The sequence below is a fragment of the Diceros bicornis genome, chromosome 12 (genome assembly GCF_020826845.1).
Source record: "Diceros bicornis minor isolate mBicDic1 chromosome 12, mDicBic1.mat.cur, whole genome shotgun sequence".
Lineage (NCBI taxonomy): Eukaryota > Metazoa > Chordata > Mammalia > Perissodactyla > Rhinocerotidae > Diceros > Diceros bicornis.
The window spans coordinates 18,598,860-18,623,202 of record NC_080751.1 but is presented as its reverse complement, the minus strand read 5'-3'; the positions used below and the strand labels follow the sequence as shown (position 1 = coordinate 18,623,202).

At 35.5% G+C, this 24,343-nt stretch overlaps 1 protein-coding gene across 1 annotated transcript in view; it reads left to right on the top strand.

Annotated features, from left to right (window-relative positions):
- Positions 1–24,343, top strand: part of GMCL1 (germ cell-less 1, spermatogenesis associated) — a 50,624-nt gene that overhangs the window by 14,431 nt on the left and 11,850 nt on the right. The window contains exons 7-11 of the mRNA XM_058551031.1: positions 3,177–3,261; positions 5,323–5,413; positions 10,156–10,293; positions 18,081–18,150; positions 21,692–21,767. Coding sequence (XP_058407014.1) covers positions 3,177–3,261; positions 5,323–5,413; positions 10,156–10,293; positions 18,081–18,150; positions 21,692–21,767 — 460 coding nt within the window. The remainder of the gene's footprint in view (positions 1–3,176; positions 3,262–5,322; positions 5,414–10,155; positions 10,294–18,080; positions 18,151–21,691; positions 21,768–24,343) is intronic.

Below are 24,343 nucleotides of genomic sequence, written 5' to 3'. Positions count from 1 at the left end.
CACCGACGCACTGCTTCTCCGGCCATGCTGAGGCTGCGTCCCACGTACAGCAGCTAGAAGGATGTGCAACTATGACATACAACTATCTACTGGGGCTTTGGGGGGAAAATAAATAAATAAATTATAAAAAAAAAAAGTTTTTAAGATGCAAAATATTTTTGCATAAAAATAAAAATATATTACTTATGAAAAAGTGAAAAAATTAATGAAAGGTATCTTGACTGCATCCATGAACTGAACAAATCCTTCACAAATTTCTTTCTCGTAAATGTATAATGTATATTATGTCTACTATTTTAACCGATTTTAATAGAAAAATTCATTGCTGCTACAAAACTATAGAAAAGTCTCAAGTGTTACCGCACTTTTGCTGGGCTCTTAGAGAATCTAAAAGTTTGTTTTAAAAACCATCTTTACCATTGAGAAAGTAAGTTTGAGGAAACTGTTTTAAACTTTTTGCTACACCTAATGAAATTAAATTCACAATCAAGTTGGCCTTTTGAATTAAATCTTATTATTCATTCATTCCTTCCATCAACAAATAACTTTTCTAAATGTCCACTATGTAATATGTATAAAAGTACTCTATTAGGGGCTGTGTAGGATACAGAGATGATTATGTCCTGGTCTCTACCCTTAAGGAGTTTATTTGTAGTAATGGGGCTAACATATCTGCGATGAGCCTGAGAAATTGAGGGTGGAAATGAACTTTTAAAGGCCAGTAGGCTTTACAGTCATTTTCAGGCTTGCATTTCCTTGACAGTTGTGCTTCTGAGACAAGAGTACAAATGTCCCTAGAAGTTTGTGGCATTCCAGTGGAAATGTACAAAACCAAAGATTTAACATTGCATAGCTTCCTGGGTTGTCAATTTTACTAATTTTTTTGGCAGGGGGGTATGGGGTATGGGGAGAGAGAGGTAAACGTGTTTATGTTTAAGTACATTATGGAATAGAGAGAATTCACATTTCTTTGAACTTTAAAGATGAAATACAAGAATTAATAGAAATGTTATTTTTATGGCTGACCACCTCCTAGATTCCTGGGTCCTTTCTTTTTCTCTGCCCTTAAGAGGTACTTTGGTAGAAAAGTTGAGAAGCACTGTTCTACAAAAAAAATCATCACCTGGTGATGTCAAGGTATAGACAAAACTCTTCAGTGTGTTTGGTTTAAAAATCATTAGAGGGGCCAGCCCGGTGGCGCAGCAGTTAAGTGCGCGTGCTCCTCTTCAGTGGCCCAAGGGTTCGCAGGTTCGGATCCTGGGCTCGGACCAACGCACTGCTTGTCAAGCCATACTGTGGCGGTGTCCCATGTAAAGTGGAGGAAGATGGGCATGGATGTTAGCCTAGGGCCGATCTTCCTCAGCAAAGAAAAGAGGAAGATTGGCATTGGATGTTAGCTCAGGGCTGATCTTTCTCACAAAAAAAAAAAAAAAGAAAATCATTCGAAACACTTGAATTTTTTTTTGTTGTATAATTTCTTATTGAACTTTTTCAAAAGAAGATAAATTGTACTGGTCATCTTAAAAACCCAGATGCTCTTCTGGCTTTTATGGCTTAAAGGATGGAAAGAAAAAGAATAAAAAGAAGAAAAACAACTGGTGATATCATTTCCACTCTAAATTTAAACTAACACAGGGGCCAGCCCCGTGGCATAGCGGTTAAGTGCGCGTGCTCCACTGCTGGCAGCCCTTGTTTGGATCCCGGGCACGCACCGATGCACCACTTGTCAGACCATGCTGTGGCGGCATCCCATATAAAGTGGAGGAAGATGGGCACAGTCTTTCTCAGCAAGAAGAGGAGGATTGGCATGGATGTTAGCTCAGGGCTGATCTTCCTCACAATCAATTAATAAACAAACACATATTTCTTGATCTTACTCTCTTTAATAGTAATAAAAACATGTTTTTTGACTAAGCAGTTCTCTTAAGCCTAGAGGTTAAAGGTTACTTTGAAGATACAGATGTTCCAGTGAATTTTGACAAGTGTCTTTTTTCTTTTTTTTTTTTTTTTTTTACATTGAATGGGGAGGAAAGGCAAAAGAAGAAGGCTGCCACTTTATTCAGAGCATACTAAAAATTATCTTATTGGGACCTCACTTTAACTTGATTAATTAGCAGATCAAAGCTCTTTATTTTCCTATCAGTGCCAAAAAAAAAGACTTTTCACAGCACACTGTCTGAATTAAAAGTATCCTTGTATTCAGATAGATTGTTTTCTGTCTAATGTAATTTTTATTACATTGCATTTTAATTCCATGTTTTTGGGGTTTTTTGTTTTTGTTTTTTTTTTTTGGTGAGGAAGATTGGCCATGAGCTAACCTCTCTGCCCATCTTCCTCTGTTTTGTGTGGGACGGCTGCCACAGCATGGCTTGACAAGCAGTGTGTAGGTCCACACCTGGGATCCAAACCTGTGAACCCCGGCTGCCAAAGTCGAGTGCACGAACTTAACACACTATGCCACTGGGCTGGCCCCTGGTCTCTTTTTTCTTTTTCTTTTTTTTTTTTTTTTTTGGTGAGGAAGATTAGCCCTGAGCTAACATCTGCTGCCAGTCTTCCTCTTTTTGCTTGAGGAAGATTGTCTCTGGGCTAATATCTGTGGCAATCTTCCTCTGTTTTGTTTGTGGGACACCACCACAGCATGGCTTGACAAGTGATATGTAGGTCCACACCCAGGATCTGAACCAGTGAACCCCAGGCCCCCGAAGCAGAGTGCCTGAACTTAACCACTGTGCCACCAGGCTGGCCTCTACATTTTCTTTTGATCAGAAAGACTTAGGGGCTGGCCTGGTGGCATAGCAGTTAAGTTTGTGCGCTCCGCTTCGGCAGCCCGGGGTTTGCCAGTTCAGATCCTGGGCACGGACCTACATACCACTCATTAAGCCATGTTGAGGCAGTGTCCCACATAGAGCAACTAGAAGGATGTACAACTATGACATACAACTATCTACTGAGGCTTTGGGGAGATAAAAGGAAGAAAGGAGGAAGATTGGCAACAGATGTTAGCTCAGGGCCAATCTTCCAAAAAAAAAAGAAAAGCAACTACAAGCTATTACCTTGCTTCATTGTAACTTAGTGAGGTTCTAAAAAAAAAAAAAGACTTAAAGTTTTTAGTTCCAGGAGGATCTTTTAGCCTGTGCATGAAGATAAACTCACTACCTCTATTTTATCTTTTCTAGTATAAATGTCATGAAACAGCTCATTGGTTCATCTAACTTATTTGTGATGCAAGTGGAGATGGATGTATACACAGCTCTTAAAAAGGTATTGACATAATATGATGTATTTAAGTATATCAGCTCAGCATTGCTTATAATAGTGAAAACAGCTAGTGTCCAGTGATAAAGGAATAGTTATAATTGCAAGAAAAGTAAAAGGAAAGATGCCAAAATGTTAGAAAGTCTTTATGTTTAGGGATTTGGTATCATGGGTGATTTTAATTTTGTTCTTTATGCTTTTCTATCCTAGGAATACATTTCTGTTTTTCCCAGATTTTTTCCAACAATAAAAATGTTATTGTTATGTTATTTACATAATCAGAAATGTTAAATATTTTATATGATTTTCAGAAATGTTTTCAAAGTTGAGCTTTAGTTGAATTAATGACTTTATGATGAAATTTTCACATACTTTTTCTAGAAAATGCTGAAGTTCTTTTAAAGACCTTATTTGCACTTTCAACATTTTTAATGTAATTTTATTTTCAAAACCCTCTATTATACTTGTTCTGCAGATGGTAAGACTTAGAATTGTTATAATTACTAAGTGGCAGACTTGAAGCAGAACCCAGGCCTTGTGAGCCCTAGTCTGTTACTTTTCTCACCGCATAATTTCGCCTTTAGCCTTTTGTCCCCAGCAACTACTTTTAACACAGTTGTGAAATCGGGGAATGAGACATTTTCTGGGTTATAGCATTGCAATCATTTGTGTTTATGGTAGAGATGAGGTTCTGTTACCCTTTTTCTTCAAGGAAGTTTAGTAACTGGGTTATCCAGTCATTAAAGGAGTGATAGACAGCCCATTTCTTTTTTTTTTTTTTCTTTCTTCCTTTTCTCCCCAAAGCCCCAGTAGATAGTTGTACGTCATATTTGCACATCCCTCTAGTTGCTGTATGTGGGACGCGGCCTCAGCATGGCCGGACAAGTGGTGCCTCGGTGCGCGCCCAGATCCGAACGCGGGCCACCAGCAGCAGAGCGTGAGCACTTAACCGCTAAGCCACGGGGCCGGCCCCATGACAGCCCATTTCTATCTCTGAGCCACTTGGTAGCATTCGTTCTTTCCTGTTGCAACTGCTTTTATGCCAATAGTGATAAATGCTTACTATGTGCCAGGCACTATTCGAAGTATGTTACAGATATTAATTCTTTAATGTCCAATGAGGTAGACATATTATCATGCTCATTTTACAAATGAAGAAATTAAGACCTGGAGAAATTAAGTAATTTTCCCAGCTGTTAAGTGGCAGGGCCAGAATCTAAAAGTCCATGTTCTTAACTACTCTGCATACTGTCTCAACAGCAATAAGATAATAAGAAACTACTTTTTCCCTCGTTTAATTTCTTACTTTTATGATCTCACATAGTATGTAGGGAAACTGAGTTAATTGGTGAGTAGAATAAATTAGTATAAATTACTAATGTAATATATATATTAAATGTTTGCCTTTTTGATAGTGCTAACTACAGTGTGTATGAGACCATAATACTTTTCCGAGATTAGTTGATTCCTTATCACATACTCATCTAGTTTTTATCATTGGACTGTGGTTAATGCCATGATGAATTTTTTGATTTCTTTTTTTAATTTTTTTTATTGAAGTAACATTGGTTTATAAGATATAAATTTCAGGTGTCCATCATTATATTTCGACTTCTGTATAGACTACATCATGTTCACCACCAAAAGTCTAGTTGCCATCCGTCACTGGATAAATGTGCCCTTTTACCCTCCCCTCAGCCCCCTTCCCTCTGGTAACCATCAATTTGTTCTCCAAATCTGTGTGTGTCTGTGTCTGTTTGTTTATCCTCCACATTTGAGTGAAATCATACGGTAATTGTCTTTCTCCTCTGGGTAATTGTCTTTCTTGTTCTGACTTATTTTGCTTAGCATAATACGCTCAAGATCCATCCGTGTTGTCACAAATTGTGTTGTGACGAATTTGAAAGCCCATAAGCATGTCATGTAATAGTTCTACTTCTTTCAATTGCTTGTAATGAAAATTAAATTTTTTAGATATTATGTTTTAAGGTGGAAGCAGTTTGAAAATATAAAATCATAACATGATAAAATCTTGTAATGTTTTCTTTATTTACTTTTTTAACCTAGTGGATGTTCCTTCAACTTGTGCCTTCTTGGAATGGATCTTTAAAACAGCTTTTGACTGAAACAGATGTCTGGTTTTCTAAAAGGAGAAAAGGTATGCCTGAAATTTTTATTGAGAACTTGTTTTTTTGGTTTTTCTAAATTGAAATTTATTAAAATCAGGCCCTGACTTATTTATAGACCTGGGGAATTTTAGAGCTGGAGAGGATCTTAGCAATTATCTAATTCAGCCCCTCATTTTCACTGAGAAAATTGAGGCTGGATAAGAAGAATGCCTTGCCTAGTGTTAACTTAATTATTACTCCTTGAACTACCACCATATTTTGATCCCTCAAACTATTGTCTTTCCCATTTTATCACCAACACATCTCAGCAATTACATTTGTCTTTTGTTTGACCACACTGAATTTTCCCTAACAAATTAAATCCTGTCTATCAGGCAACAATTCTTGTTCTTTTTTTTTTTTTTTTTTGTGAGGAAGATTAGTCCTGAGCTAATATCCATTGCCAATCCTCCTCTTTTTGCTGAGGCCCTGGGCTAACATCTGTGCCCATCTTCCTCTACTTTATATGGGATGCCACCACAGCATGGCTTGACAAGGGGTGCACTGGTCTGCTCCTGGGATCTGAACCTGTGAACCCTGGGCTGCCAAAGTGGAGCACGTGAACTTAACCACTATGCCACCGGGCCGCCCCCAATAATTGTTTCTTTTTTTTTTTTTATCGTGAAATTTTTGTTGTACATTATTGTTTGTCAGTCACCATATAAGTGCATCCTTCCACCTCTTGTGCCCACCCCCCACCCCCTGAGCCCCTGGTAACCACCAACCAGTTCTGTTTGTCTGTTTGTTGGTTTATCTTCCACATATGAGTGAAATCATGCACTGTTTGTATTTCTCTTTCTGGCTTATTTCACTTAACATAATACCCTCCAGGTCCATCCATGTTGTTGCAAATGGGATGATTTTTGTCTTTTTTTATGGCTGAGTAGTATTCCATGGTATATATATACCACATCTTCTTTATCCAGTCATCACTCGAGGGACACTTGGATTGCTTCCGTGTCTTGGCTATAGTGAATAATGCTGTAATGAACATAGGGGTGCGTAAGCCCCTTTGGATTGTTGATTTCAGGTTCGTTGGGTAGATACCCAGTAGTGGGATAGCTGCATCATAAGGTATTTCTGTTTTTAATTTTTTGAGGAATCTCCATACTGTCTTCCATAGAGGCTGCACCAGTTTGCATTCCCACCAGCAATGTCGGCCCCAACAATTCTTAACATAGAGGGCCCATGAACAGGCTTTGATGTGTCACTGATCCCCAGCAGTGGATGCAAAATTTTATTTATATCTGTGTGTTGCATGCATTTTATGGGGGGAGAGCTTCCATATCTTTCATCAGATTCTCAGGGGAAACTGATCTAAAATTGGTTAGGATTGCCATAAGGTCTTTCTTAATCTGGACACAGGTGGAGGATGCATTGTATTTATTTTTCACTTTGCTAAAACAGATATAGAATAAAAATTTTAATAGCTCTCAAGTGCCAAGAAGTGGATAAATCATAATCCTTAATTCACGCTTTTCTTAGTTCACTGTAGTTGTTGGTCCATGCTGGCCACCTTTTTTGTTTATTTTTAATAATATATTGAACCTCCACGAACTAATCTTCAAGTACTAGAACATTAATAACTTCAGTCTACTCATGTGTTTCTCTCCTATTGTGTCCCTCTGACTTTCCCCAACCACTATCTTCAATTTTGTGTTTATTATTCCCTTGCTTTAAAAAAAATGTTATTGCATTATGCATGAATATCTTAACATATATAACATAGTGGTGTGCTGGTAAGCTGGCTCTCTGAAAAACAATAATCCCTGATTTGTAGCATTTTTTAAATTTCTATGATACAGATTCTTCCAACGTCGCTGATTTTAAGCTCACAACATGACATCACTGAACGTGGAGCTGGGAAGAAGTGCACACTTTCAGCTCCTGTGAGCTAGTACAAACCAGCTCCAGCACACCACTGGACAATATATTATTTTGTTTTAATTGCTATTGAACAATATATTTCATATTGTGGTCTTGATTTTCATTTCCTTGAAAACTAAAGAGATTGAACAGCTCTTTATATGTTTATTGGCCATATGTTTCCTCTTCTGTAAATTGTCTGTTCAGGTCTTTTTCCTGTTTTAATAGTGTATTTGTCTTTTCTTAATGATTGTAGGCATTCTGTATATATATATATATTTTTTTTTTTTGTGAGGAGCATTAGCCCTGAGCTAGCATCTGTTGCCAATCCTCCTGTTTTTTGCCGAGGAAGATTGGCCCTGGGCTAACATCCGTGCCCATCTTCCTCTGCTTTATATGGGACGCCGCCACAGCCTGGCTTGACAAGCATTGTGGTGGTGCGCGCCCAGGATCCGAACCTGTGAACCCCGGGCTGCTGAAGCAGAGCGTGCGCACTTAACTGCTACACCACCAGGCCGCCCCCTGTATATGTTGTTGATAACCAATTCTTTGTCACTTATCTTCTAGTTTGTAGGTTATCTTTTTACTTTCTTAAAGGTGTCTTTTGATGAAAAGAAGTTCTTAATTTTAAAATTTAGTGCTTTTTGTCTTGTTTAAATAAATTTTGTAGGATTATTTTATGTGGTGAGATTTTCTGGTTCAGAGCCAGATAAATTATTTTTCTGTCAAGCTCATGAACCAAAAATGTGTGAAAGACCATATCAATAAAATCTAATTTGATTTACTTAAAGAACAAAATACTAAATTTATATCTTAAATTATACTTCAGTGCTACATTATGGTAATTACAGAGGGATTAGAGAAATTATAGAGGAGGAAATTTAAATAAAAAACAGAGAGAGAGATAAAAACTGATGGAAGGTAAAAAAGCTAAAAAGACAAAGGGACTCAATAGAAACAGTAGATGTTAGGTAAATGTTGACATAAATTTATGCTCATCTGAGCTCCAGATGGATTAACCGTAGCAATCCATCAAGAGAGAAATTATTCTGTAGCCTAAGTGGCAGAAAGCAGAACAGGAAGCTGTGGTCCACTTCTGGTTTTCCCTCTCTGGGCTCTCCATCTCAGCCTCAGCAGTGTGAAAGTATACAGTTTAAGATAATTTTCCAGGGAAACATTTATTACATAAAGCAAAATATATGTCTAATGCCCTTGTTTTTCAGTGGGGACTTTTGAAGTCATTTCAAACAATTTTAAAATTATAAAAGTGATGAATACTCAGGAAATAGGACAAAAAAATCACTCGTGGTCCCCTCACCCATTATATTTTGGTATATATTTGGTATATATATTCTCTTTGATTTTCTTAATTATTTGACTTTTCAGATATATATGGGTTAGGACTACAAGAAACAATAGAAATTTAGAAATTTTGATACACAGTTATATGTAGAGATTGCTATTGAATTTGGCTGGTGCAATTAACATGGCCACATTTTGGCCAGCTAGAATCTTTAAAACATATTTTTTTAATTCCATGAATTCTTACAAAAGTAAATGAGCCAATCTCTTCTATGCCCTTGAAGAAAAGTCTTCAGGGGATAATTTCCAGATTTCTCTGAGATGATCTAGAATTAGATTTTTATAACTTGTTCATGTGATGGAGCACCTGTAAGAACATAATGGTATTCTTAGTACACCCCATGAAATTGGCACATTTAATTCAACATATGAACTAGAACTAATGTTATCATTAAAAAAAAGATAAGACATAAATCCACAGTTAATGCCTACTATATAAATAAGCAAAGTTAACTATTAATTTTTTAAATGAATTATTGCTTTCTTGTTTGCTTTGTTTGACTTTAGGCAAGCACCAAAGGAATACAAAAAAATGTATGGGATAAAAATTGGAAAATGTGAAGATTCTTTTCATTAACTTGACTTTTTGCGGTTTTCAGGAAAAAGTATTTTAGTGGGCAAGACCTCCTTTCTGGTTCACAGCAAACCTGTGTTCCATGTGAAGCATAGATTGAGACCTAATAGTCTACAATAGCAACTCTCAACTTTTTTCCCTATCCTTAATAGCAACAGGGCTGAGTACACTCCCATAGGTATACCTTGTTTAACAGAAAACAGACTAGAGCTTATTATGCACAAGTCCCTGTTTGATAGCAGTAACTCTAGACCTTTCCTTCCCGTTCATGAAAGCACATTTACTAACTTTAAATTCTTCCTAAAAGAAAAAACTTCATATACTTCATAAACTTGGATTATTTTAATAATTAATACTACCCATGTTGCAAATCCGTGGCTACGTCTTTGTATCTTATTTTGTAGATATACACAGATTGTAGATATAAATAGAGAATTAATATATTAATTAGTGTTCATGACATGTAGCTAAAACATAAGTTAGAAGAATCCCAAGAGACGTTCCATGTCCCGTGTATCTTGTGAAGACCCTTGAGTGAGGCATTTGGGCTCTCGAGTTCCACTAGAGTGTTCAGTCCCTGGGAGCGGGGATTCTGGAGATACCATAATCCAATTTACCATTCTCAAGCCTTCCTTTCCCACCTTGCTGCTCTGTAAACTCAAAACCCCAAAAAGGTGTACAGCTAAATTCCTAGCCTAAGGGTCTAGTTAGGACCAAAGTTAATTTCTTGGGGCTTTTTTCTAAATCTCCCCAAGTTTTTATCCACACACCTGAGGTTTATAAAATCCTTGAAAACTTTGAAACTAGCTTATTTGGATTCTAATAGATGTATGTGTCTGTGTCTGTGTCTCCTCCCCCATAAAAACTTTTAGGAATAAAATAAATAGATTTAAAAAGAATGGCTATTTAATTTAAACTGTTTTTTTATAGATTTTGAAGGTGTGACCTTCCTTGAAACTGAGCAGGGAAAACCGTTTGTGTCAGTATTCAGACATTTAAGGTTACAGTATATTATCAGTGATTTGGCCTCTGCAAGAATTATTGAACAAGATTCTCTAGTACCTTCAGGTAAGAGAACACGATGAAATTATGATTTTAAGTATATCTTTCTGCTTATAATAGTATATATATCATAGAAAAGAATAATAAAGAAAATAAAAATTATGCCTAATCTCAGTAAGGTATACATTTTTATACAAAAGCCAAATCATACTATATAGTAATTTTCTTTGTTTACATTATATATTATGGGTATTTTCCCATATCATTAAATACTCTCCAGAATATTTAAATGGCTCTATAGTTTCTATAATATGGGTATTCTTTAATTTGATTAACCAGTACACTATTTTGGACCAGACTTTTAAAAATGACTTTTGAAGTATTATTTAAAGGTCATAACTGCGTTTTTTATTAATACTCCTTAAATTTGCTTATTTTCCTTTTTTATTCTAGTCTTAAACCTCATGTCAAAGCAAATGTAATATCTTTGCTAATTATAACTTAAATTTTTTGAAACAATTACTGATTTAATTTTCTAAATTAAATCTCTAGTGCTTGTATAAGATTCAGTTTAGTACTATATATGCATATAAGAAATAGAAAATAGAATTTCTGTTTGAAGATTTATTTGTAAATTTATAAACATTAGTAATAGTGTTATATAGATTTGTTTGAAAAGTTATAATTATTTTTGACACCTTAATTTTTAATGTAACTTTGTGTTTACAGATTTAAGTTGTTCTTGAAGTGTGTATACTTAGAAAGGTATTGAATGGACACTCCTGGAATATTTGAAAGTCATCCATTTTTATAAAATCATTCTAGCAGATACTGTTTTTCTGTTAATTTTATATAAATCATCTTTATAGTATTAATTTTAGAGAGCCAAGATGAGAGAATGTGTATTATATTTGCATGATTGTGGTTTCCTTGAAGGTTATATTTCCTATAGTATAGCAGTTCTACAATAGTTTTAGTATGTTTATACACCAAGCCCTAGCAATGGTGTAATATTAGATGCCAAGGCCAATTACACTCTAATTGTACTTCCTTTTTAAATTTCTTTAGAAATGAATTTTGAAAGAAGTTAAAAAAAAAAAAGTCTGTTCTAAAGTAGTTTAATTTAGGTGTGTCTGTGATGCAAGTGGATAAGCTTTATATTTTTGGAATACAAGATAAGTACAAGTATTTCTAATCTGAAATATTTTATTCAGTATAAAATTGAAAAGAATTTAGATCCTATATTTCTGACCAGATTTCAGCCATTTTTTTCTGACTTAAAATTACAGTGGAGGGCTTTTTTTCATTTCAGAATACCCCATCTAAGATATAAATTGATAAATAGGTTTTCCTATAAATCCAAATAAAAGTTATAGTTTCATAAGCAGAATATAAATCAAAATTATATGCTGTGCTCTTTGTGAGGGGGCAAAAAGTGGCCACATAACTCAAATTATTGAGACAGAGCATAAAGATTGGTTGGTATATGTTCTCAATAGCATTGTATCCTAGATTTGAAATAAATTAAAATAATTTAGATTACTTAGCTAAAATTCATTGATCATTTTTCAGAAATAGTGCCAAACGTGTCAATATTATTCAAAGTTATGCATTCTGGGGAGTTGTTTTGATCATCTTTAGGTCAAAAATTTTAGAAATATGTTTAATTCCAAGTGAAATCAGGATTTATAAAGAAGCATTGTATTTTAGGATTCAACTATGTCAAGTACAGTTGAACTCCATTATTTCATGGAATTAGATTTATCTTAGGTCAGATCATTGTGTGTTTTATTTCATACTCTCATTGTCATAATTCCCTCCACCTTGATCTCTCTGACCTATCTTGTTACCATTCCTCCCAAACTTTTCTATTAATGTGCTCTGGAACCAGAGTCAACAAACTCGCACATCTTCCATCTATTCCCTCTTATTTACTCAGTGCTCCCAGAAGATACCATTTTCCCTCTATAGAGGACTTTCTGTCACTTAAGACACTCTGCCAATATAGGGCTAGGAGGTCAGATAGTCATGGTCCTAGCCCCTCAGTGCCCTTTCCAAACCATTATTGTATATGATCTGACTCACCCTCTCTCCTTTCTCTCCTGACCCCTAGTCGTTCCTCCACATTCATCTAAGACTTGGACACTTGACTTACTGTCAACCTCTCCACCCCTGTCCAGTCACATAATGAATTCATGTGATCATTCCGTTTAATACCCTAGCCTCCTAGTAATTTGACCTCAACTCCAGTAGCATTTATGTTTGCTGAACATTCATTAGGCACTCACCACCCATGGAAACACCATGAATCTTGTAACCCAGAATTTCTCAGCATTAGAAATCCAGTAGTTTTCAAGCTATATATAACCTTTTAGTGTGTTCATAGCCTCATTCCCTTTTATACTGTTCTTTGACTTCCAATCCATTTTAAGCCCTCCATTTTCTGCCAGTTTTTCAAACCTCTCTTGCTTTTTACAGGCCGGCATTTCATGACAGATCATCTGAGCCACTCTCTCTCACAATTGCCTTCAACTCTTTGTACGTCTGTTTGGCAAAATCCTAAAACTAAATTAAACCCTCTTTGTTCCTATACTCTCTATTCTGTGCTGAGTACTGCTGCAGGGCATTATACAACTTTTGTGTTGGTGCCACTGCACATTCGCATTTCAGCACTAAGCTTGGACCTTGGGACTCCTTATACTACTTTTACTTGGTCACTCCTCTTTTGCATTCACTTCAGCAGTTATATCAGACCTCTGCCACTTTGTTCAGGCTTCCTATCCAATCACCTCATTGCCATTATGGGAACTCTCTTTCTGTTTCTTATATAAATTTGAGGTAATCAGGCAATTTTTTCAAATTCCATCTTTCTCATCTATCTGTTCTTCCTCTCCTGTCCCATGGGTTGAGGTGCTTCCTCCTGTTCAAGCCAACCTTCTACTGTGTTCATAATCCTATTACCTCCTGTTTGTTCTAGAATTTTACTTTATCAGGGGCCGGCCCCGTGGCATAGCGGTTAAGTGCGCGCGCTCCGCTGCTGGCGGCCCAGGTTCAGATCCTGGGCATGCACCGAGGCACCACTTGTCAGGCCATGCTCTGGCAGCGTCCCACATAAAGTGGAGGAAGATGGGCATGGATGTTAGCTCAGGGCTGATCCTCCTCACAAAAATAAATAAATAAAATAGAATTTTACTTTATCATTTATTTTGTATCTTCAATCTTTTCCCCACCTATTCTCTCAGCCTATAAAATGTCAAATCTCTTTTATTAAAAAACAAAACAAAAAACCCTCTCTTGACCCTGAGCACCCCCATAGGAACTATTCTCTCCCTTCTAAGCCACCTTCCTCAGAGTAGTCTACGGATGCTGTCCCCTTATCTTTCAGTTATTTCTCAACTACTACAGTCTGTCTTTTGCCCTTACTATTTCACTGAAACTTTCTAGCAAAAGTTAAGATTGTCCTATTTGCAAAATCTAGTGACTTCATTTTAGCCTTATTTTAACTTCTCTAGAATTTTATATCATGGTTTGTTAGTTTTTTCTTAAAATTCTCTACTGTACTTATATACTGTACTACTTTAGTTTATAGATGCTATAGCCTCCTGATTCTTTTCCTATCTCTCTGACCATTCCTTCTCTTTTTATACTGTAAGCTTCTCTTTCTCTGCCCACCTCTTAACTTCCTGAGGGTGCCCTTGGCCCTGAGGGTGCCCTTGGCCCATTGATCTTTTCATTCCATATAGTGTCCCACAGTAATCTCCTTCATTCATATGATTTATTAAAAGATTCCAGTTCTGACCTCTCCCCTGAGTTTCATACTTGGACATCCAACTGCTGGCTAGCCCTCTATAAATTGCTTCAGTTCATCTGTTCAAAACAGTACTTCTCTTTCCTTTCCAGCCCCAATCCCTGCTTGCTTTTTTCTTCCTGGGTTCCCCATATAAGTCATCAACACCATTAATAATCCTGCCTCACAAGAAAGGCAAAACCCTGGAAGTCATCCTACACTCCTCCTAAACTCTTTCCTCCACATCCATTCACCAAGTCCTCTAGATTTTTTTTCATAGATGATTCCCAAAATCACCTCCTTCCCTTGCCCAAGACATTTCCTAGTTTAAGACATTGCCATCTCTTGCTAAATTACTTTAGTACAGAATGTATCTGTGTCCTTGTTGGACTGTGAGGGCCATATGTTTTTTATCTTTTCCCCTCCAGTTCGTAGCACAGTGCTTGACAAGTAGTAGGCACTCAGTTTGTGTGAACTAAAACTGTTTTCTAAAACATACTAACTTACATATGGCCTAATAGTACATTTACTCTCAGAAAAGTTTGAGTTCTAGCTCCCAACCTAAGAACGTTAAAAAGAAGAGGGAAAAGTAAATAAATATTGTAGATTCTTCACAGTGTCCCAGGCAATATGCCAGATTATGCATTTAATGTCTATTTTGTAACATAATCTTTGAAATTTATCAGGGCAGTTGTCCCCATTTTATAGATGAAGTGAAGTATAGCTGTCATGTCATACAGCTAGTGAGACACAGAGCTCAAATGCGCCTGCAAGTCTGTTTTGTTCTAGGGCCATACTGTTTTCACTGTATTTTACTGGTTACTTAAAAGAATTCCACTGTGTTTAATCTCTTTATGTTTGTATATTCAAATGCAGAAACTTGAGCAGTAACTTTGAATCACCATTCTTTTGAGTATGCTGAATTTTTTGGCTTTTGATAACGAAGTAATAAAATAGATATATTATCCCTTATTTTGCATTGTGGGCAAAAAAATAGGTATTCTTGTAACTTTTTATATCAGGAATTACTGTTGTGGGAACAATGGGGAAGCCTAATGCTTAATATTATTGTAAGTGGAAGGGAGATGATAATTTTTAAAGCAGTATGAGTTTTGTGAAAATAAGGTGCTTAAAATGAAAAAGTATCTAAATCCATGTAAATTAATTTTATTCAGAAAATAGCTTTGAATTATTCAGTAAATTTGTCACCTTTTAGAACTAGATTTTTAGGTTATTACACCTGAGAATCTTTGAGCTAAAACTTCTTCATAATTTTGTACTAATATTACATACCTAGTTGCTCTGTATAAAATATTCTTATTTGTCCGTATAGGAATTTTTTATTATGTAAACTTTTTGTCCTTCACCTTCATGATCTATATCTGACTTATATGTTTCATATAAGAGTTCAACTTGTAGGCTGTTTTTGCTATAAGCTTTACTGGTTGTAAGTAAATTTTTGTGTGTGTATAAACCTGAAAAATACACTTTCTCTTTCACTTAAACAGTAAAATACTGGGCAAGTTAGGAATGTTTCTTTTTGGTTGTTTTTTAAAGTTTGTAAATCTAAGACATTAGATTTTCAAATAGTATGCCTTTGGAGGCCTCCTTCCACTTTTCCTTTGTATAAGACAAGAGAAATAATCTAAATAAATTCATTCTGACTTATCTCATTTATTCTATTGGAAAATTTTGTGTTTACATTTAAAACAGCTATAGACTAGATCTGCAGCTGCTGATCCATGGCACTGTCAGATACCACCTTGATATGCCCATTTTGAGTTTTTGTTTTGGACTTTGGTTTGATAAAGTTTAAAATAAGTGCTTAAACTTGTTTTCACTGAGTGGAAGTTTCTTGATGGTGCCTTTTCAGAATCTTTCCACTGAACATTAACTCTCTGCCAAAAAGGATTCTGGCGCACTGCCTAATATATCTGCCTTTTGGAGATATGACTGCATAAAATCATATTAAAAACTCTGTATAGTATAAAGGAACCTATTTCACTTATTTTCATCCTGTGTTTTTCAAATTCATTTTAGCAGGGATTCTTTTTTTTCCTTCATATCTGCTGTCAACGTTGCATTTGAACTAGCATTCTACTGACTTATTTTTGGGTTGCTACTACTGGGTGAACTACCAGTGACCAGAAAGATTTCTAGTTTGACTTTCTGCTCTTTTAGATTAAGGCAAGAAAGGAGGGACAAAAATATGTACCCATGTTTTTAACTTGTTGAACTGCGTTTTGTTTTAAAGATTATTCAAAGGTTGTTAGAATGTAAATTTTAAAATATTTTCATGAGATATATCTTACATGATATTTAAGACTATATATGTATAACCCTTTCATTCCAGTTTTATAAATGAATCATGAAAAGCCGTATTGTAGATCAGTGAATTTCCAACTATAGGCATAACCATTAGTGAGTTGAGTGAGAAATCATTTTATTGGGAAGGGATCAACATTTTTTTTTTGAATAAAATACAGTAGAACAGAACTTAAAAATCTAAAGGTATTGCAAATAAAATACACAATATGTGTGTATGTCTTCTGAGTCACATAAACTTTACTATTAGTCTTTACCTGCTGAAGACAAATTGTCTGTGGACTAGATATTTAGCAGTTATTCTGTATAATAGCAAGATATTATTTTGGGGGAAAGAAACATTCAATAGTATATTTATAGAGAGTTTTAAGGAAAGATACCAATAAATCAGTGCAAGTCATCTGGATACCTTTATTAAGTAGAGACTTATGAAGTGAAAATCCAGATTTTAATCTACCAGGGTTTTTCCTCTTCCTTTAGGTAGAGATTGAGAAATCATTTAACTTGAAAAATAGAAGAACTATTAATTTGGTTGAGAATAAATAAGAGGAGAAAAATAAATATAGTGCTAAGCCAATTCTACTTATATTTTTAATAAATCTATGTTTTTATCTAAAATAATTAAAATTTCAGCTTACATAGACTTGTTTTGTGGAAAAATTTATATGTTTATTATTAAAGGAAAAATATCTATAATTATAATTTTTATTTCATTTAGAATAATTTAAATTAAAATATTTTATTTTTAATAAGTTACCTAAATCTAATATGCCACAATTATTTGAATGTGTATGATTTATCTGATAATTTAGGGATGATTTATTTCCCATTAATTAGTTGTTATTTTTAGATAATTTAATAAAGGAACAATCTGTTATTAGTTTTCTGTTAAAACTTTTATAAAAACTGAAAATATTGCACTAGTTATATTTCTTACAAAAGAAAATTAATATGAACTATGAAAAGGAAACTATTGGGGCCAGCCCGGTGGCGCAAGCGGGTAAGTGCACGCGCTCTGCTGCGGCGGCCCAGGTTTCGCCGGTTCAGATCCTTGGTGTGCACTGATGCACTGCTTGGCAAGCCATGCTGTGGTGGCGTCCCATGTAAAGTGGAGGAAGATGGGCATGGATGTTAGCCCAGGGCCAGTCTTCCTCAGCAAAAAAAAAAAAAAAAAGAGGAGGATTGGCAGATGTTAGCACAGGGCTGATCTCACAAAAAAAAGGAAAGGAAACTATTAAATGCAAGAATATACTTTATTTTTTTTATTTTTTTTTCCCCAAAGCCCCAGTAGATAGTTGTATGTCATAGCTGCACATCCTTCTAGTTGCTGTATGTGGGACGCAGCCTCAGCATGGCCAGAGAAGCGGTGCGTCAGTGCGCGCCTGGGATCCAAACCCAGGCCGCCAGTAGCGGAGCGCGCGCACTTAACCGCTAAGCCATGGGGCCGGCCCAAGAATATACTTTTAACTAGAGATTTAAATCCTAATTTAAATGTATGTAATCTAAGTAGAATCTATCCTAAGGCAAAGCAAGATAATGTTTATACTTTTAAAAACCATTAAGCCATAATTGTTGTAGCATATTTGGAAAATATAAACTATCAGCTTTATTTATTGCTATTTTAAACTTGAATTTAGACATGGTAACAATTTTATCAACTTCTTAAAATTTTTACATCCTTTATGTTCTCCCATATTTCTTATTATTATTCTTATTATATTTATTTATTTTTACATTTTAGAATGGCTATCTTCTGTGTATAAACAGCAGTGGCTTGCTATGCTCCGGGCAGAACAAGACAGTGAGGTGGGGTAAGTATGTTACATCATATCACTGTTCTTTAAAAAAAACAGAGCCAGCCCTGATGGTCCAGTGGTCAAGGTTCGGCACTCTCACCACTTCAGCAGCCTAGGTTCACTTCCCTGTCGCAGAACCACACTACCTGTCTGTCAGTTGCTATACTATGGTGGCGGCTCACATAGAGCTAGAAGGACTTACAACTAGAAGCCCCATGCACTGGGGCTTTGGGGAGAATAAAAAAAAAAAAAAAGAAGAAGATTGGCAAGAGATATTTAGCTCAGGGCGAATCTTTTCCTGCAAAAAAAAAAAAAAAAATTTGCTATGAATTTTTAAATGCATTCATTATATTGGAAAGTCAGGAGCTGATAAAGTAGAGAAAAGATCATTAATCAACTTTTATTCTTATGTTTCTATAACATTATCAATCTTATAAATATTTATCTTTCTGGTCAGTGTAATGGAATGTTTGAATTGTCATTTACTATATTAGTAAAATTGAATAAATTATATACTTTGTTTCAGCTAGTGTTATATTATGATTTTCTTTCAACATATTGAAATATTACTTGGAATAAGGCTTTCATAAAGCATAATTTTCCTATTTATGTATAGGGAAAGCTAATTTTCTTATTTGTAATAGTATTGTCAAACTCTGATTAATGTAATAGGTTTTTTGAAGACTTTTGAGTCTAAAATCAATTAACTTTCATCTGGTTGCAGATGCCTCCCCCAAAAGCATATGACTCCCTATAAAATATTTATGTACTTTCTTCTTTTTAAGGGAAAGCAGATTTTCTTTTCTTTCGATGTATAGTGCTTTGCAGTTCACAGAAGTACTTCCACATACATTATTTGATCCTTATACTAGCTCCTTGGTATAGGCAGTGTGAAGAGACTGTGAGTATATAGAAAATGCCTTAAGAAGTTTAATTTTTTTGCCCCTGATCACTTTTTTTTTTTTTAAAGATTTTATTTATTTTTATTTTTTCCCCCCAAAGCCCCAGTAGATAGTTGTGTGTCATAGCTGCACCTCCTTCTAGTTGCTGTATGTGGGACGCGGCCTCAGCATGGCCGGAGAAGCAGCACGTCGGTGCGAGCCCGGGATCTGAACCCGGGTCGCCAGCAGTGGAGCGCGCTCACCTAACCACTAAGCCACGGGGCCGGCCCCCCCCAATCACTTTTAACCCATTTTTATACACCAAACAACTTCCTAAAATAATGGCCTAGTTATGTTTATATCCAAACAGTGAGTGTATGAAAGTGTTATATAAACTCATGATAATGATTATGAGGTTATTATTATCCAGGGTTCTTAGTTTCTACTTTATTTATAATTTATATTCTATCTTTTCCCCAATATATGCACAGCATACTAATCCTGCACAAATACACTAAGATTGTTGAAATAGAAATAATAAATCAAAAACCAAAAAATGAGAGTTAATTATTTAATTCGATTCAGATTTGAAACATTTTGTAAAATATGAAATATTTTATAAATCATCCTACTTCTTTTGTATATTCAGTTTTTAAATGTTATTCTTTGTTTTTAAAGATTTTTCTCATCTATATCCTCATTGAGTTTAATATAGAGTCTGACCTAAGAGACTGAGCTAGAATAAGTAGCTTTCTTGCCCTCAGAAGTATATGATTATAGTATCCCCAATGAAGTACTCTATTGCACAGATACTGAGTATCTGCTCACTGCTGCAAGGCTACAAAAGTGAGGAAGACAGTGTATTTCCTGGATACTAGGTTATAATCTAGTAATAAAGTCTCCCTCCACAGTTCTTCTCTTCCAAACTCTTTTCCAAATTGCCGACAGGGTTCTTTTTCTCAAGCATAAATATAATTGTATCACTTCCCTGCTTAAATATGTCCAGGGACATTTGATGATAGTTAGGGATTATTGCTATTCTTTATGTGTGATATATATTGTGTTAATATTTTTAAAAAGTCTTTATCTTTAAGAAATACTTACTGTACTATTTATAGATTAAAGGATATGATGTCTGGAGGATTAGCCTCAAAATAATCACTTGGGAGGGATGTGGGGAGAAGTGGGTTGGGAGTAAAACTAAAACAAGATTATTGAAGCTAGATGGTGAGAAAATTTGGCTCATTATACTATTTTCTCTACTTTTATGTGTTTGAAATTTTTCATAATAAAAAATTTAAAAGTAACAGAACAAATACCCAAGAACTCTCTGTTATCTCTGAAACTCTTATTAGCATGTCCTGGGGCCCTTCAACAGTCTATCCCAAACGCCTTTTGCTTCATCTCCTCTTATGCTCTTCTTAGGTTCCAGCTGCATTAAATTCTTCATACATTTGGTATTCTTTTATGCTCCAGTTCCTTTTTACCTACTGTTCCTTCTACGTGGAATGCCCTTCCCCTGCATAGAATTCACCCCTGACCACCACCCCAACAAACTCCCACTCAGGCACAAATAATACTTCCTCTGTGATGAAGTATTTATTGCCCTCTGACTCAGGGCAATAAATTTGTGTCTTCTTCATGCTCTTAACATCACAACTCTCTCCACATTATTATAATTATTACTTATGTCTAATTCCTTACTACCTTGAGCTCTTGGAGGTCAAGAACATGTTTTATTAGTTTTATTTACATTTACTTATTTTTTATTTATTGTATTTGTTTCAGTATTTTTATATTATGATGATGATGATGTCCCCAGTATCTAGGTACTTAATAAATGTTGTTTATGAATGAATATATTGTATTACTTTTATCATTTGGAATTCCAAGCTAATAATAATGTCATTTTATTATTACAACTTGAATAACAGTGTTTCTTTTAGTTAAGTTTTTAAAGTAGGGGACCAAGTAAAGATTAATTGATAAAATTCTACAGCTATTTCTATTAAATATTGAGTTTGTATGGTTATACTCCATAAAAGATGGCTTACAGTGTCAAATGCTAGGTGATACTGGGTCACATCTTAAATAATAGATTTTAATTTATTTTACTTAGTAGCTAGACTTTTAAGTGTTTTATCTTCTTGAGGAGCAGAATTTCTCATAGATTTTTTTTTCTCTCTTCTCTGGTTTGGCTGAGCCCTAATAAAAGTATTCTAGGGGCTGGCCTGGTGGTGTAGCAGTTAAGTTCACACACTCCGCTTTGGCAGCCTGGGGTTCACGGGTTCAGATCCCCACACACTGCTCATCAAGCCATGATAAGGCGGCATCCCACATACAAAATAGAGGAAGATTGCCACAGATATTAGCTCAGCGACAATCTTCCTCAAACAAAAAGAGGAAGATTGGCAACAGATCCAATCTTCCTCACCGAAAAAAAAAAGTATTCTAGAAGTCAGGGCAATAAGTAAAACATTAAAGATTTTACATCTTTTTTATTTAGCACAGGCAATGGACTAGATTTAATTAATGCATTCTTATTTTTATCTATTCCACAAAAATTTATTTTTAAATCTAATAGCAAGTTTTTCTATTCTTTTTAACTTAAAATTCTTTTTAAATTATTAGTTGCCTGTTTTCTATGAAATTTCATGTCTTATGTATATTTCTAGGCCTCAAGAAATCAATAAAGAAGAACTAGAGGGAAATAGCATGAGGTGTGGTAGAAAGCTTGCCAAAGATGGTGAAGTAAGTATGGGTTGTGACTCTTAATATTCTCTTACAAATTGTTGTACTACTAGTGCAAAATACACTTTCAGTAACAATCATGAAACTTGTCATACCTCAGAAGAGCTTTTTTAGTACAGTTTCTATAGCATGATCTCCTGGGCAAGGAGTTACATGCTCAGTGGTGATTGATTATTTGGCCTTCCCTGAAACTGTTGAACTTTTTGGCTCCAGATAGATATGAAGAGAGGATCTTTAGCAATCTAGAAATTAAGATAAATAAGAAGTTATATGGGAGCTGTTCCATAGTCTTAAAAGTGATCCTTTCTATTTTACAGTTACCCTAAATCAAAGACATGATTCAAGCCCTTTGATTGCTACCCACATTAAGAATTACATTTTTTATTACCACCCAGTATAAATGTATATAAGTGAAACAAAAGTATTATGAAACAATAGTTACTGCTGCTATGTCCAAAGATCCTATTTTCTATTTAATTTTTTTAAAAAGCTGATTATGACTCATTTAAATTGACTTTACAACCCGCTAATGGAACATGAACTCCGTTTTTTAAAATTCCACCCTAACTAATTGTAATTTTCATCTTACAAAACACTCAGCCTAATTTAGATAACCATTTGGTTATTTTTCTTCCAAATTTTCCCTCATTTCAACTTTATTTTTAATTTTTAAAAGTTAATTTTATGTTTGCATTCATGATTGTGATAAATGTTCGGAGTCTGAAAGAGGAATAGGTATCTTCTTTATTCCTTAGTCCTCCTTGTTGCTGCTTCCATACCTTGTTCTTCCCTCGTCCCTAACTGAACCACAGCTCCTTTGAAGCACATGCTTCTATAAACCACTCCCTACCTTTATTGTGGCCAACATTCACTGGGCTCACTCCTTTTCTTTGTCACTATTCCTGTTATCAGTCTTGGTGATTTCAGTATCTCTGTTCCCTAACCTTCCCTCCCCCAGTGATTTTGTGTTCTACCCAACCTCAGGCACCCATTTCCTGTGAGCATATCCTCAATTTTTGCATTACTAATTAATATACCCCCTTCAAAAATCTCCATTTCAAGCATACCATTTTCAGATTCTGCCTCCCATCATCTTTCTGGCACTCTCCCTCTAGTATCTGGACTCCAGCAGTTTTTTAATGACACTGAGATGTATCATACATTGTTCTTACTGCCTTTTTCCCATTACCCTCTCACCACATCCCTACTACTTTCTTTACTCTATATTTTATGTTTCATGTTAAAATTGGCTTCTACTCTTAACTTCCTTTTTCCCTTTTTCACTCTCTTAAGCTTGCCTGTCTAAACACCAATTCTTGTTAAATCCCAACTTTCCATGTACTTCACGCCTGCTTCCAAACAGATGAATGTGACTAAAGAAAAACACCATACCCAGTAAGGTTCACTTAAATGTTTGTAACTGTAAACTTCAAGCAGGTCTTTAGTGCTGCATGGTGATCCTCTTACATTTCCCTAGTGAATTTATCCTCCCACTCTTTGAGTAACTCTTATACCTTCTCAAGAGGGCAATGCTACCACCCTCATTCTTACTTGATGGCCTTGCTTCTTTCTTCATTTGGAAAATAAAAGCAATGGGAAGAGAATCTGTACATCTACCAACAATTCTACCAATCTACCTGAATTTGCAGCTATGTGCTGTGCTTTCCCTTTTATTAGAATGGATGAACTGTCTGCTTCTATCCCAGTCCATCCCCTCCCCTTGTAATGCACTCCATCCCTTCTCACCTATTCAAAAGCTTTGCTCCAACAGTTATCTCCTCCCTTTCCTGCATCATTAGTTTTTCTCTTCTACTGGATCATTCTCATTTAGCATATAACATACTGCAGCATCACCCATCTTAAATCATACCCTGACATTCTCCTCTAGCTACCACTCCATTTCTCTGCATCCCTTCTAAGCAAAAAAAAAAAAGTTGCCTGTATTTGTTGTCTATACTTTCTGTTTTCTGCTGCTCTCTTAATCCCCTCCAATTCATTTACTCCAGTAAACTCCAGTGAAACTGCCATGCCCTTGTCGCCAGTGATTTCCACATTGCCAAATCAAGTAGTTAGTTTTTAGTCTTCCAAAAGCTCCTGGCAACATGACACATCTGTTCACTCACTGCTTCTTGCATATTTTCTCCATTTGACTTCCAGGATAGCATACTCTGCTGGTTTTCTTCCTGCTTCACTGGCTGCTCCTTCTAAGTCTTTGCTAGATCTTTCTCCTCTTTCTCAGCAAATGTTGGTGTGACTAGAGGCTCAGTACTTGGGCTTCTTTCCTATCTATGCCCACTACTAAGTGATCTTATCTAGTCCCATGACTTTACACTGATGACTCCTAGCTCCAGCGACTTATTTGACATCTTTCTTAGAATCCTAATAGCATCTCAAATATAATATTCCCAAACTGAACTCTTTAATTTTCATCCCCAAACTTCCTCCTTCTCAAGGATTCTCCAAGCCATAAATGGCCCCTCTGTTCATCCATTCCATAAGCTCCAAACTTTGGATTCTTCCTTCTTTCATACCACACCTGGTGTCGATAAGAAATTGCTCCAGGTTCCACCTTCGAA